Source organism: Stegostoma tigrinum, chromosome 2, assembly GCF_030684315.1.
Source record: "Stegostoma tigrinum isolate sSteTig4 chromosome 2, sSteTig4.hap1, whole genome shotgun sequence".
NCBI classification, from domain to species: domain Eukaryota; kingdom Metazoa; phylum Chordata; class Chondrichthyes; order Orectolobiformes; family Stegostomatidae; genus Stegostoma; species Stegostoma tigrinum.
This window is the reverse complement of record NC_081355.1, coordinates 158,110,079-158,126,592: the sequence shown is the minus strand read 5'-3', so window position 1 is coordinate 158,126,592 and position 16,514 is coordinate 158,110,079. Positions and strand designations below refer to the sequence as shown.

General features: G+C 44.4%; 1 protein-coding gene across 3 annotated transcripts in view; it reads left to right on the top strand.

Moving 5' to 3' along the window:
* The window catches only part of LOC125448839 (zinc transporter ZIP4), a 63,810-nt gene that overhangs the window by 15,101 nt on the left and 32,195 nt on the right, over window positions 1–16,514 (top strand). For 2 of the 3 annotated variants that reach the window (XM_048524414.2, XM_048524415.2), the window contains exons 3-4: window positions 445–655; window positions 8,414–8,601. In XM_048524414.2, the coding sequence (XP_048380371.2) occupies window positions 445–655; window positions 8,414–8,601 (399 nt within the window). Of the gene's footprint in view, window positions 1–444; window positions 656–1,880; window positions 1,965–8,413; window positions 8,602–16,514 lie in introns of those variants that run through there. The other variant, XM_048524418.2, reaches the window with a different exon arrangement.

The following is a 16,514-nucleotide window of genomic DNA, read 5'->3' as shown; positions in this document are numbered from 1 at the left end:
TAAAGCAAGGCAAAAACCATTTCTACAAAGCAAGCCTTTCAGTTCCTGCAGGCCATAGACGTCAAGCATAACATTGTAACAAACTGTTACATAGAATGTGTGACACAGGAGCAAATCATTTGGCTTACTTTGTGCTGGCCTTTGTGTTCCGTATACGGTTCCACCCCATCTCACCTTATCTAATCCACTGGTCAGCGCTGAGCATGTGTTACAAAACTCTAAAGCAGTGAGGAAAATGATTACATTATACACGTTGAGTTATATCTTATTTTAGATTTGATTGTTGAGCTATCCAAATGCCAAGAAAGCCTTTTTGACATTCTCAGCAAATGATGATGAAACAATGCAAAATTTGGTCAAGTGGAACTAGTATTGGAACAAAATAATTTCCAGTATAGTTTGATACTTGGCTATTTTGTTAACGTACTTTTTTGTAAACTACAGCCTTGCGTTGATGTGAGTCAAATCTTAGAAGAATCTGGCCTTAGTCCAAGTTGGATGACAGAAGACAACCTCAATCACTTTTCTGCCATTGTGCTTTACCACGTACTTCAAGGGGATTGTATACTCCAACATTTATTGCCTGGGCCCGAATTCTTTCTTGATTTTATCTTTCACATGTATCACAATGAATCCACAAACATCACCAGAGCAGGTAAGGTCAATATGCTCCATTTTAGTTTTGGATTATGAAGTGAAAGTGGAATTAGCAAATAAGGGTATGGAAGCGAATGCATAGTACAACTGTAAGCAGATGTTTGGAGCAATAAAAGTCATTAGGCGTTATGTGCACTTTGTAGCATGGATTTCTGCAGAATGAGGTCACTAACGGTTAGGTGTGAAATTTTGTGCAGGAGGAGTAGTAAGATAGAGGATGAGGGGTGGTTGAAAACCAGGAGGAAGCTCTTTATCCATCCTAAGATTTAAGAAATTGTAAACAACTAGTATTACTTTCCTCCTACAAACAAGCAACCAAATCTTTGACCTGCAGATAGCCTTGTATGTCAGGGATCCTTAAAGTTTCACTTTGACACATAATGCCTTGAATGCATTTTTCACTGTAGAGGACATAAAGACAACTTCAGGGCACGTGTAAAGGTCTTAACTCCGCATGTCATTCCAGACTTATACCCATCTTATGGGTGAGAGTACAGAGTCAGCAATTAATCCACACATCTCAATAGAGAAATGTTATTTCAATTCATGATCTTTTTAAGGGGGCAAGGCTGAGAGACAAATTCATTGGGCAACTCACTGTCTGCTATTCGTCAGTGCATCAGTCTGGAAAGAAAAGCTGCACAAAGTGCTGCCTTTCATAGTTTAATGGCAGATATTAATGGAAAATTTCAAGATGTTACAGTCTGCACACTCTGAAGGGATACAAATGAAAGAAGGGCTGAAAGGAGCTTTCTCAATACACATGTCATGAGACACTTGACTATAGGTGGGTCGTAAGTACATACAGATGGATATGGATATCCATATGGATATTTCAGTGCAACATTATTATAGTATCGTGCAATGTAAATGCACTGTCTCACTGCTGCTTTTCCAAAACAATGCTGCTAGTTTAGCATAGCTTCTTTAAAGTTGGTTCAGCTATAAGTAAAATTAGAAACATAGAAGACAGGAGCAGGAGGAGGCCATTTGGCCCTTTGAGCCTGCTCTGCCATTCACAGCGCAACTCAATAACCTAATCCTGCTTTCTCCCCAGAACCTTTGATTGCATTCGCCCAAGTGTTATATCTAGCTGCATCTTGAATACATTCCGTGTTTTGACATCAACTACTTCCTATGGCAATGAATTCCACAGGCTCACCACTCTTTGGGTGAAAAAATGTCTCCTCATCTCCATCTTAAATGGTCTACCCTGAACCTACAGACTGTGACCCCATCGTCCTGGATACACCCACCATCGGCAACATCCTCTTTGCATCTACCTTGCCTAGTACTGTTAGAATTTTGTAAGTCTCTATGAGATCACCCCTCATTTGCACATTAATATGGATATGATAAAAAGTAATCTGCAGGTCAAAAAATGCAGAACAGAAAACCATTAAGGTACTCATAACCTTTACACTAAACTGGAGACTCCCTGTCAGATGAGCAACCTTGAAGACCAATAATCAAACAATCTATGGACCAGTTCTAAAGAGGGGTCAGTGACTGGACCTGAAATGTTAACACTGATTTCTCTCTGCAGATGCTGCCAGATCTGATGAGATTTTCCAGCAATTTCTGTTCTTGTTTCTGATTTCCAGCATCCACAATTCTTTTGGTTTTTGGTTTTTAGTTAAACTATGAACCCAATTCAGTCATTGAGGATGTGGATGATAATAAAAGTTGTAGCTGATCTCTCAGATGCTGGACTAGAACATAAAACAGTACAGCACAGAACAGGCCCTTCAGCCCATGATGTTGTGCCAACCATTGATCCTCATGTACGCACCCTCAAATTTCTGTGACCATATGCATGTCCAGCAGTCTCTCAAATGTTCCCAATGACCTTGCTTCCACAACTGCTGCTGGCAACGCATTCCATGCTCTCACAACTCTCTGTGTGAAGAACCCGCCTCTGACATCCCCTCTATACTTTTCTCCAACCAGCTTAAAACTATGACCCCTCGTGCTAGCCATTTCTGCCCTGGAAAATAGTCTCTGCCTATCAACTCTATCTATGCCTCTCATTATCTTGTATACCTCAATTAGGTCCCCTCTCCTCCTCCTTTTCTCCAATGAAAAAAGTCCGAGCTCAGTCAACCTCTCTTCATAAGATAAGCCCTCCAGTCCAGGCAGCATCCTGGTAAACCTCCTCTGAACCCTCTCCAAAGCATCCACATCTTTCCTATAATAGGGCGACCAGAACTGGACGCAGTATTACAAGTGATTATATTATACTGTCCTATTCGACCCATTGGCTCCTGAAAGAGCTACCCAGCTAACCGCACTCTCCAAGCCTATTTCTGTAGCCCTCTAACTTCATCGCTTGCAAATATATATCCAGCTCTCTTTTGAAATCTGCTCTGGAATCTGTTTCTGCCACTCTCCCAGGCAGTGCATTCCAAATCCTAACAACTCTCTGAATAAAAATGTTTCACCTCATCTCATTCCTAGCTGTCTTGCTGACAATCTTGAAATTTTGACCCCTACTTACTGACATACCAACTAGTGGGAACAGAACATTCTTCTTTACCCTGTCAAAATGGTTTTCAATTTTGAACACATCCATAAATTCACCTCTTAGTCCTCTTTACTTCAAGGAGAATAAGCCCAATCTCTCTAATCTTTCCTTGTATCTAAAATCCTTCATTCCTGGTATTGTTATAATAAATCTCCTTGATATCTCTCCAGATCTTTAACATCCTCCTTGAAATAAGGTGCCCGGAACTAAACACAAAACACCAAATACGTTCTGACCAATGATTTGTAGCGGTACAGCATCACTTCCTTGTTTTTATGCTCTATGCCTCTATTTTTCTTAGCAACTGTCTCAACTTGCGTGGCCACCTTCAGAGAATTATGCACATGAGCCCTGAGGTTCCTCTGCTCCTGTACTTCCCTCACAATTGTACCATTTGAGCCTGTCTTGTCTACTCATGCTGAAATAAGGTACCCTCACGTTTCTCTGCATTGAAATTCATTTGCCAGGGTCTGGGCAACTTATCAATGTCCCACTGAAGTCTCTCACCAACATCCTCACAATTCATTATTCTCCCTAGCTTAGTATTCATCTGTAAATTTGGAGGTTTTGCCTTCTACACCCATCTCCAAATCGTGTATATAAATCAGAAAAAGCAAGGGTCCCTACACTGATCCCTGGGAACAATTTTCTACTCATTTCCGTCTTGGTAAATTTTTGCAGTACAACTTGTAGGTGATGCACACTGTTGGTACTATGCATTACCGAAGATGCATGTTTGTTGACACGGTGCCAAATAGGTTGGTAAAGACATAAATTGCTGGAAAAGCTCAGCAGGTCAGGCAGCAACTGTGGAGAGAAATCAGAGTTAATGTTTCTGGTCGAGCCACCCTTTCTCAGAACAGGTCCCCAGTTCTGAGGAAGAGTCACTTGACCCAGAATGTTAACTATTTTCTTTCAAGATATTGATTCTGGAGGATTCAGTGATGGTGATACCATTGAATGTCAAGGGGTAATATTTAGATTCTCTCTTGTTGGAAATGGCCTCTACGTGGTACCTATAGATAGCAACTGTTACTTGTCATTTGTCAGCAGAGAGTTGGGAGATTTTAAAAAACAACACATGATGACCAATAAAAATAAAGACGGAGAAAGTAAACTTTGAGGGTAAAACTGCAAGTAATATCAAGACAGACACCGAGAACGTCTTTACAATATGAAAACAAAGAGCGAAGCCAAAGTCGACATGAGCCCCTTAGAGAATGAGGCTGGGAAATAATGAGGAACCAGGAAATAGCACAGAAGTTAATACTTTGCTTCAATCTTCATGTTATAAGACACTAGTAGCATTTAAAAATTACTAAATATTCAAGGAGGTAATATGAGGATAGGAGATAAATAAACATCACTTGAGAAAAAGTGCTAGGGAAACTACAGAATCATAGAATCCCTACAGTGTGGAAACAGGCCAACTAATGAGGCTAAAGACCAATAAATCCCATGGACCTGATGCAATGCATTCTTGAATATTAAAGGAAGTAGCTACAGAGATAATGGATGCATTGACAGTAAACTTTCAAAATTTCTTCGATTCTGGAAAGGTTCCAGAGATGTGGAGAACTGCCAACCTAGCACCTTTACTTAAAAAGGGAAGGAATTTAATAAAAAAACAGATGACGATAGGCCAATTAGTTTAATGCCTGTTCTTGGGAAAGTATTAGAGACAATTAGAATTGAAGAATATAGGAGTAGGAGTAAGCTCTTCAGCCTTCTAGCCTGCTTTGCCATAGAACATGATCATGGCTGATCATCCAACTCGGAACCCTTTTCCTGCCTTCTCCCCATACCTTTTGATTCACTTTGTCCCCAAAAACTATATTTATATCTTTCTTGAACATTTTAAATGTTTTTGCCTCAACAATCTCCTGTAGCTGAAAACTCTACGGGCTCATTCCTCTCTGGGTAAAGAATTTTCTCCTCATCTGTGTCCTAAAAGGCTACCACTTCCTTCAGACTGTGACCTGTGATTCTGGGCTCTTTGGTTATCAAGAACATCCTTCCTCTAGCTACCCTGTCTAATCTTGTTAGAATTTTATAAGTTTCTGTGAGATACCCCTCATTTTTCTAAACTCTGGTGATTATGGTCCTAAACAATCCAGTCTCTGTTCACACCCGAGTCCCACCAGCCCAGAAAACAGACTGGTAAATCTTTTTTTGCACTCCCTCAATACCTAGAATTCCCTCTGCAGATAAAGGGACTAAAATTGCATGCAGTACTGCAGGCGTGGTTTTACTAATGCCCTGTATAGTGTAGCAAGATATCTTAGCTCCTGTATCAAATTCTCTTACAATGAAGGTCAACATATCATCTGCCCAGTGCATCACCTGCTGCACTTATATGCTTACTTACAGTGACTGGTGCATGGTGCACCTGTCCCTCTCCCCTATCTATCGCCTTTCAGATAATAATCTGCCTTCTGGATTTTGCTGCTAAGGCAGATAACCTCACCTTTATTCGCAACTTACTGCATCAGCCATGAACTTGCCAACTTATTTAATTTGTCCAAATCACACCGAGGTTTCTTTGCATTCTCCTCACAGCCTACTCTTGCACCATTATATAAGATGTAATAGTAGAGCATTTAGAAACACATAATACGACAAATCAGTCAGCACGGCTTCATGAAGGAGAAATCATGACAAATTTATGAGAAATCTTTGAGGAGGTAACAAGCAGGACCGACAAAGGTGAAGCAATAGATAAAACGTATTTGGATTTTCAGAAGGTGTTTGAGGTACCACACATCAAGCTACTTAAGAAAAAAAAACCCACGGTGTTGGTGGTAGTATATTGACTTGGATAGAAGATTGGCTAATTGACAGAAGACAGAGAGTCGGGACAAGGGGGACATTTTCGGGATGGCAACACTTAAATAGTTTACAATATATATGAATGACTTGGATAATGCAACCGAATGCATTATAGCCAAGTGTGCAGATGGCACAAAAATAGGTGGGAAGGTGAGTGGTATCCATCTGCAGAAGGATATAAACATCTTAAACAAGTGTGACAACCTAGTCAGATGGAATATAATGTGGGGAAATGTGAGGTTATACACTTTGTCAGGAAGAATTGAGGAGCTGAATATTACAGAAATGGAAAAGATACCACAGCCAGAATACAGTGAATAGTTTTGGGCACCTTATCTAAGGAAAGACATACTGGCACCAAAGACTATACAAAGCAGGTTCACTAGGCTGATTCCAGGTACAGATTGACTGTCAGATGAGGACAGGTTGACTAGATCGGGTATGTACTTCTTGGAATATAGAAGACTGAGAGGCAACTTAATTGAAACATAAGATTCTTAGGGGACTTTACTAGGTAGATGCAAAAAGGCTGTTTTCCTTTGTGAGAGAGGCTAGAACCAGAGGGCATAATCTCAGTGTGAGGGGTCACCCATTTAAGGCAAAGATAAAATGGAATTTCTTCTCAAAATGGCAGTGAATCTGTAGAATCTTCTATTGTGGAGGGGTGTTGAGGTTGGGCCATTAAGTATATTCAAGACTGAGATTTTTGATTAGTAGGGCAATCAAGGGTTATGAGGAAAAGGCAAAAAGTAGAGTTGAAGATTGTCAGAGCAGCCCTGATCTCATTGAATGGTACAGCAGACTTGATGGCTGAATGGCCTATTTCAGCTCCTATGTCTATGGTCTTGTGCAAATCCTAGTTGTGCCTCACCTCTAAAGTACATGCTTGAAGCCCTCAGGTAATGGCTGAGTTTATTCAGGAGCAGCCATGATAATGTTGTGAGACTGGTGCTTTGCTAAGGCTGCATTGTGTGCATGAAGGATCCAGGAAGAGCATGCCACTGAAGGTACCTTATGCAGAAGAAGTAGTCCCATTTAAGTGACTTGGATGAGGAAGTGGAAGGGTGGGTTAGTAAGTTTGCTGATGACACGAAAGTTGTTGGAGTTGTGGCTGTTGTAGGTTGCAATGGGACATTGACAGGATACGGAGCTGGGCAAAGAAGTGGCAGATGGAATTCAACCTAGAAAAGTGTGAAGTGATTCATTTTGGAAGGTTGAATTTGAATGCAGAATACAGGGTTAATGGCAGGATACTCGGCAGTGTGGAGGAACAGAGGGATCTTGGGGTCCATGGCCATGGATCCCTCAAAGTTGCTACCCAAGTTGATAGGGTTGTAAAGAAGGCGTATGGTGTGTTGGCTTTCACTGGAAGGGGAATTGAGTTTAAGAGCTGTGAGGTTATGCTGCAACAGGATAAAACTCTGGTTAGACCACCCTTGGAATATTGTGTTCAGTTCTGGTCGTCTCATTACAGGAAGGTGTGGAAGCTTTAAAGACAGTGCAGAGGAGATTTACCAGGATGCAGCCTGGATTGGAGGGCAGGTCTTATGAAGAAAGGTTGACAAAGCTAGGGCTTTTTTTCACTGGAGTGAGGAACGATGAGAGGTGGTTTGATAGAGGTTTACAAGATGATGAGAGGCATAGACAGAGTGGATAGTCAGAGACTTTTCCCTGGGGGGAAACGATTATTACAAGGGGACATAATTTGAAGGTGATTGGAGGAAGGTATAGGGGAGATGTTGGAGGTAAGTTCTTCACACAGAGAGGAGGGTATGTGGAATGCGGTGCCAGCATGGGCAGTGGAGTCAGAGACTTGGAAGCGACTCTTGGATAGGCACATGGAGGGTTTTAAAATGTAGGGTATGCAGGGTAGATTGATCTTTATAGGATAATAGGTCAGCACAACATCGTAGGCTGAAGATCCTGTATTGAGCTCTACTGTTCTATGTTCTATATAAAGGGAAACTAGATAGCTGGCTCAGGCATTCCACAGTCTGTAATGGGCACTGATGTCGATGATGCTAGGTACATGTTCTGTTTTACCAGTCAAGTTTTTGTTTCGTTTCGTCAAGTTTCTCAGTTGAGAGGAGGAAGTTTGAAAGTGTAATGGATGAGTTGAACAATTAATGAGATGTAAGTGTGTAGAAATCAACCTCTTCACTACCCTCTGTCAAGGTTCTCAACTCACCATCTAAAATATGAGGAGTTGATTGGGAAAGTTTTTCTTTGTTGAGAACATGATTTTTGGACTTTTTCCTTGTTCACCATCATTCTTGTCATGTCAGACAGAGGAAATTCTGCATTATGTTCTTCTGCTTATGTTTAAAACTGAATTGGGCTTGGAAGCTTTTGGTGATATGAAAGACACTATATGAACACAAATCGTTCTTTCTTCCATTACAGAACTTGAAAAGGTGATGCATGAAATTGGTCTGGTTAATCATAAAAATGATTCCATGGCTCATGGTCATGAACAAGACCATGGAGATGAGGACCATGAAGAAAATCACAAGAATGAACACCAACTCAGACAGCTGATAACCACAGGTCTGGAGGAGGAAGCCAACATAACTGCCAATGGGTGGAACACAGTAATACCACACTTTTTTTTCCTTTATTCATTAATAGGATGAGAACATCACTGGCTAGGCAGTATTTATTGCCTAGAGGGCAATCCAGAGTCAATCACATTGCTGTGAGTCTGGAGTCACATGTAGGCCAGACCAGGTAAGGATGGCAGTTTCTTTCCCTGACGGACATTGGTGAGCCAGATGGGGTTTTCCGACAATTGACAATGGATTCATGGACATCATTAGATTCTTAATTCCAGATATTTTATTGAATTCAAATTCTGCTATCTGCCATGGCACGATTCAAATCCGGGTCCCCAGAATGTAAACTGGGTGCCTGAGTAACTGTCCAGTGATAATACCACGAGGCCATCACCTCCCCACTACTTTAAGCCATTTTCTTTACTTCACTGCTACAGGTCTGTCAGGAAACCTAGACTTAGCTGTTTAAAGATTCAGTAGGATGATTCTACATTGCTACATATTGGACTCAATTGGTTGCCCTTAAGTTATGCACTGAGTGCATGGAACAGTGGTTCAGGAAAATTCCAGTTTCAATATCCAACGTAAGCTGAGGTACAAGATCTAAGCCAGAGCAATAGTTAATGGTGCTTCAATTGCCTATGTCCCTAGGCTGAGTTCAGGACTCAGTATTTTCACACTATTTATTGGAGAGATGATGGCCTAGTGGTACTATCATTGGACTGTTAATCCAGGGAGCCTGGGAATGTTTCTGGGATCCAGATGGTGGTGTTTGAATTCAATAAGTCAAAAATCTGAAATTAAGAGTCTAATGATGACCACGAGTCCATTGTCAATTGTCAGGAAAAATCCAGCTGGTTCACAAATGTCCTTTAGCGAAGGTAACAGCCTTTCTTACTGGTCTGGCCCACATGTGATTCCAGACCTTAGAAGTTAATTGGAGTAAGGCAAATTTTAATAGTATGAGACAAGAACTTTCAACGGTTGATTGGAGTAGACTGTTTGCAGGTAAAGGGATGTTCAATAAATATAATAAGTCCGATAAGCTTTCAAAAACGTGATGACGAGAGTTCAGAATTATTATTGTTATGGATCAGGCCAGACTTTCTCAAAATATTTTAAGAAGGTAGCCTAGATCCTAACTTTTCTTATTTTAAGGGCAAATATGAAGTGCCACACTCCAGATGCAATGTGCCTGGTCAAACTACCCAACATTAAGCAAAACAATTTATTTAAACACTATAAAATACAACAAAAGAAAGAGGAACTTACAATAACAACTCTGTTGGAAAAGTTAACAGTATAAAAGACACAGTAACTATTACTCCAACATAGTAACATTCCATAAACACACAACTTGGCAAAAAGGGAAATTCAGAAATCTGATTGCTGCTGCGTTGCATGTGAGACAGAGGGAGAGCAAATAAAAATCAAGTAGAAACTCAGAGGGTAGCATCAAGGAGACCTTTACTGTAGCTTCCAACCCTGTTGAGACTCCAATAGCAACTGCTGCTGAAACTCAAAGTTAAAAATCTAAGAACTAGAAATCCTGGATACATCCTTTATAATAGTTTATAATAACCAAAAGGCTTGGGAGTGATTTCAACAACTACTACATGAGTTCCTCCTGCCCCCATTTACCAACCTCTAAATCTATTACTTAGCAGCAATACTTAAACGTTTCTTCAGACAGTTTATAAGCTTTACCTCAACAAAGGTTTTGATGGCTTTTGTTGAAGTTTCATGCATCCAGGCTTTACAAGAACACACCAGTCTAGCTCTCTGATGAAGGGTCTAGGCCCGAAACGTCAGATTTTGTGGTCCTGAGATGCTGCTTGGCCTGCTGTGTTCATTCAGCTTCACACTTGGTTATCTTAGTCTAGCAACACATCACGGTATCAGATTGCAAGCATTCTGATTGTTGTAAAGTGAGCAGACCTCCCGAGCGGATATGAGCAACAAAATAAAGCGTAGATTCTAAAACTGCTGGAAGAGGAAAAAAGAATTGTGTTAGCGAATTTTGAGAAGATTTGTAGCCCAGGTTGAGGTTCTGGATGTGAATTTGCTCGCTGAGCTGGAAGGTTAGTTTTCAGACGTTTTGCCACCTTTTTTTTATTTGAAAAAATATACTTTATTCATAAGAAGTACAAAAAATAAAACATTTATACACCTACCCAGTCATGCAAGCTGCTCCGGGTTACCCAGGGGGTATGTACACCAACTAAAGGAAAACAAACAAAGAAGAAAAAAAACAAAGCAAATAAAATACCCCGGCAGTCGTCACCCCGCACAGTCCCAGTTGGCCCCCTGACCAGTTGGGGAAGGTGCCAGCTGGGCCCAGTTACCAGATAGGGCCCTTTCTTCTATTCTGGACGAGGGATTTCATACCATGGTCTTTCCCCACCGCGCCTTGGCGGCGGCTGCCCCAAGCTTTAGCGCGTCCCTCAGCACGTAGTCCTGGACCTTGGAGTGCGCCAGTCTACAACATTCAGTTGGGGTCAGTTCTTTCAGCTGGCAGACCAGCAAGTTGCGGGCAGACCAAAGAGCATCTTTCACCGCATTGATGGTCCTCCAGGCGCAGTTGATGTTGGTCTCGGTGTGCGTCCCGGGAAGCAGCCCGTACAGCACGGAGTCCCGCGTCACGGAGCTGCTCGGGATGAACCTCGACAAATACCACTGCATCCCCCTACAGGCCTCCTGCGCATAGGCACACTCCAGAAGGAGGTGATCGACAGTCTCGTCCCCCCCCCCCGCAGCCAGCTCGAGGGCAGCGTGCAGTGGCGCAGAGATTCCGGGCATGCATAAAGGATCTCACTGGCAGAGCCCCTCTCACCGCCAGCCAAGCAATGTCCTTGTGCTTGTTTAAAAGTTCTGGCGATGAGGCATTCTGCCAAACGACTTTGGCAGTCTGCGTGGGGAGCGACACGACGGGATCCACCCTCTCCTTTTCCCGAAAGGTCTCGAGGATACTACGTGCTGACCATTGCCCGACGGCCTTGTGGTCAAAGGTGTTTCCTTTCAAAAATTTCTCCACGAAGGTACGGGACGGTCCAACTACTCGGAGCGTTCCGCGGCAACGAGGTCAGGCTCATCCTTCGCAACACCGGGGACAGGTAGAACCTCAGTAAGTAGTGACACTTGGTGTTTGCGTACTGAGGATCTATGCACAGCTTGATGCAGCCGCACACAAAGGTAGCCGCCAGGGCGAGGGTGGCGTTCGGTACGCCCTTTCCCCCATTTTCCAGGTCTTTGTACATGGTGTCCCTGTGGACCCGGTCCATCCTCGACCCCCAAATGAAATGGAAGATGGCCCGGGAGACTGCAGCGGCGCAGGTCCAGGGAATAGGCGAGGCCTGCGCCACATACAACAGTACCGAAAGCCCCTCGCACCTGACAACCCGCGATGGAGGGGGAGCATGGAGCGTCCACCTGCCCAGCTTCTGCTTCAGTTTGGTAATATGCTCCTCCCAAGTCTTAGTGCATGCCCCAGCTCCACCGAACTAAACACCCAGTACCTTCAGGTAGTCTGTCCTAACGGTGAAGGGGATGGAGGATCGGTCGTCCCAGTTCCCGAAGAACATGACCTCTCTCTTAACCCTATTGACTTTGGCACCCGAGGCCAGTTCAAACTGGCCGCAGATGTCCAACATCCTACTCACCGACCGACGATCGGTGCAGAAGACGGCGACATCGTCCATGTACAGGGAGGTCTTGACCTGAAGGCCTCCGCTGCCTGGGATAGTCACGCCCTTCAGGCTCATGTCCTTCCTGATGGATGCGGCAAAGGGCTCCACACAGCACCCGAACAAGGCAGGAGAGAGTGGGCAGCCCTGCCTGACTCCAGATCTAACAGGAAAACTGTCCGATTCCCACCCGTTGATTGAGACTGCACTAACGATGTTGGTGTAGAGCAGCCAGATCCAATTGCGGATGCCCTCCCCGAACCCCAATTTGGTGAGGACGTCCCTCATGTAAGCATGAGAGACCCTGTCGAAGGCCTTCTCCTGGTCCAGGCTGACGAGGCAGGTGTCCACCTGCCTGTCCTGTACATAGGCGATCGTATCCCTGATGAGCGCGAGGCTCTCAGCGATTTTCCTGCCTGGCACAGCACAGGTTTGGTCAGGGTGAATCACCGACTCCAGGACAGACCTGATACAGTTGGCTATGATCTTGGCCAGGATTTTGTAGTCCACGTTCAATAGTGAAATGGGACGCCAATTCTTAATTTCTTCCCTCTCCCCCTTCCTCTTGTAAATGAGGGTGATGATGCCCTTCCTCATGGACTTGCACATTTCCCCTGACCGAAGCGCACTATCGTACACCTCCAGCAAGTCCTGGCCGACCAGGTCCCACAGAGCGGAATACAGCTCGACCGGTAAGCCGTCGCTTCCGGGAGTCCTATTCCTTTCCAAGGACTTGAGGGCTCTGGTCAGCTTGTCCAGGGATATCGGCCGGTCCAGCCACTCCCTCGTGCCGTCGTCTAAGACCTCCGTGATAGACGACAGGAACGACTCGGAGGCCGTGCTGTCCGTGGGCTTCGTGTTGTACAGTCCGGCATAGAAGGATCTGCTGATCCTCAAAAGGTCGGGCCGAGATGATGTCACCGAGCCGTCGTCCTCCTTCAGCCGGCTAAGCACAGAGCTCTGTTTGTGCACTTTCTGAAAGAAGAAACACGAGCACGTCTCGTCCTGCTCCACGGAGTGGACCCTGGACCGGAAGATTATCCTGGGATGCCTCCGTGGCGAAGAGCGAGGCCTGCTGGCCCCTCACCTCGCGGAGGTCCTCCGTGACATCGATTCCCATCAACTGCAGAAGGAGCAGGTTCTGCTCCCTTTTCTGGAGTCGTGACAGCTTTCCCTGCCTCTCTCTCGCCTTCCGAACACCCTTGAGGACAAAGAACCTCTTGATGTTCTCCTTCACTGTCTCTCACCAGTCGCCTGGAGACTCAAAGAAGGGTTTCATGGTTCTCCAACCGGCGTACTCCCTCTTAAGCTCCTCAACGTTCTCTGGGGTCAACAGAATCGTGTTGAGCTTCCACGTCCCCTTGCCGGCTGGCGGGTCGTCCTGTAAGTGACAGTCGGCCAGCAGGAGGCAGTGGTCAGAGAAGAACACCGGCTCGACGCCGGTGGACCTGACCGAGAACGCCCATGACACAAACAGGAAGTCTATCCTTGAGCGAATAGACCCGTCTGGCCGCGAACAGATGTACCTCCGCTGCGCTCCGTCTGCAGGGGTGCTGAAGACGTTGAGCAGCTTGGCGTCCTTCACCGTGCCCATCAGGCATCTGAACGTGACGTCCAGTTGACTCCCCCCACCCGCTGTCCCCACACCGGATCTTCCATCTGCTTCGATGTTGCAGTTGAAGTCTCTGCCTAGGATGACCGGCCTGGACGTAGCTAGCAGGGGTGGAAGCCGCTGCAGGACGGCCGACTGCTCACTCCGTACCGCTGGGGCGTACACATTGATTAGCCTCAGGGGAGCGTTCCTGTAGATGACGTCAGCCACTAGGAGTCGGGTCTTTTAAGTTACAGACAACAAACAAAATGGACGTCATCTACAAAATACCTTGCAAGAACTGTGACAAACACTACATTGGACAAACTGGCAGAAAGCTAGCCACCAGGATACATGAATATCAACAAGCCAAACAGAGACACGCATGAGAATTCCTAGAAGCATGGCATTCCAACCGGAACTCCATCAACAAACACATTGATTTGGAGCCAATCTAGCATCCCCTGAGAAAAAGAACAGGAAATGACATCACCAACCCAAGGAAACCTAACCAGATAAATAGAAAGCGGGACATAACACCAGCGCTTCGTCGGAGGCTCACTGATGACGTTACCTAGAATGGTGACGAAACGTCTGAAAACTAACCTTCCAGCTCAGCGAGCAAATTCACATCCAAAAGAATTGTGTTTCATTCTTAGAGATAGTAGGAACTGCCGATGCTGGAGAATCTGAGATAACACGTTGTGAAGCTGGATGAACACAGCAAGCCAAGCAGCATCAGAGGAGGAGGAAAGTTTGACGTTTCCTCCTCCTCTGATGCTGCTTAGCCTGCTGTGTTCATCCAGCTTCACACCATGTTATCTGTGTTTCATTCGATTTGTAGGCACTAAAAGAAACTTGACGCCCTTAGATTTAAGGGGCATTAAAATGATTTACAATGTAGATAGTATCAAACTTTATCACATTATATGAAGGGTTTGGCCTGAGTCATCAATCTGTGAAAGATGAACTAACACATGACCACCAGAAGGCAGCAGAATGTTGTAAGACAGATTTTTGGACTTAATTAGCAGTTCAGAAACAAAATGTTTCTGGCAAAATTATGATCTAACTGCAGATGCAAAAGTGTTGGGGCCATTTACAGTGCGGTAAATATACTGAAGCTCCTCAAAAAAACCCCACAAATCTTGGAATTCAGAAATGCTAAACAAAATTGTATGTCAAATCGATTAGTATCTGAAAATAGAAAATCAGGCTAACCTTTCCAATGTAGCCTAATATTCTGCTTCCAAAATATTAACCCATCTTTTCCTTTACAACTGATGATACTACTGTGTTTCCAGCATGATAATGAGTTAGAGGCAACATATGAGCATGGATAAAAGATTGGCTGTCTGGCAAATGGCAGAGAGTGGAGATAAAAGGGTCTTTCTCAGGACAGTGAGAGAGAGATAATGGGAACTGCAGATGCTGGAGAATCCAAGATAACAAAGTGTGAAGCTGGATGAACACAGCAGGCCAAGCAGCATCTCAGGAGCACAAAAGCTATCATTTCGGGCCTTGACCCTTCATCAGAGAGGTTTCTGAGGTTGGTCCGGAGGGAGGAGGGTAACTTCTTCAGGTTAGGCATCCCTTGGAAGAGGCTTTGCAGTGAGGTTAAAATTGTGATCAGAGATAATGGGAACTGTAGATGCCGGAGAAGGGTCTAGGCCGGAAACATCAGCTTTTGTGCTCCTGAGATGCTGCTTGGCCTGCTGTGTTCACCCAGCTCCACACTTTGTTTTGCCAGGATGGTATCTGGTGATAAGTGGTGTTCCACAAGTGTCAGTGTTGGGACCACTTTTCACTTTATACATTAATGATCTAGATGAAGGAACTGAGGACATTCTGGCTAAGTTTGTAGATGATACAAAGATAGGTGGAGGGACGGGTTGTATTGAGGAATTGGGGAAGCTGCAGAAGGATTTGGACAGGTTAGGAGAGTGGATAAAGAAGTGGCAGATGGAGTACAATGTGGGAAAGTATGAGGTCATGCACTTTAGTAAGAAGAATAAAAGCATGGACAATGTCCACATGGGGAGAAAATTCAGAAGTCTAAAGTGTAAAGAGACTTGGGAGTTCTAGTCCAGTGTTCTCTTAAGGTAAACTTGTGGGTTGAGTGAGTAGTTAGGAAGGCAAATGCAATGTTGGCATTTATTGTGACAGGAGTTGAACATAAAAGCAATACGTACTTCTGAGGCTCTATAAGGCTCTGGTCAGGTCACATTTAGAGTATTGTGTGCAATTTTTGGGTCCCATATCTCAGAAAGGATGTGCTGGCCCTGGAGCAAGTTCAGGAGAGATTCATGAGAATGGTCCCGGGAATGAAAAGCTTAACATATGAACAATGTTTGAGGATTCTGGGTCTATACTCGATGGAGTTTAGAAGGGTGAGGTGGGGGGGATCTAACTGAAACTTACAGAATAAGACCATAAGACACAGGAGCAGAAATTAGGCCATTCGGCCCATCGAGTCTGCTCCCCCATTCGGTCATGGCTGATAAGTTCCTCAACCCCATTCTCCCGCTTTCTCCCCATAACCCTTGATCCCCTTGAAAATCAAGAACCTATCTATCTCAGTCTTAAATACACTCAATGACCTGGCCTCCACAGCTGTCTATGGCAGTGAATTCCATAGATTCACCGCTCTCTGGCTGAAGAAGTTCCTCCTTATCTCA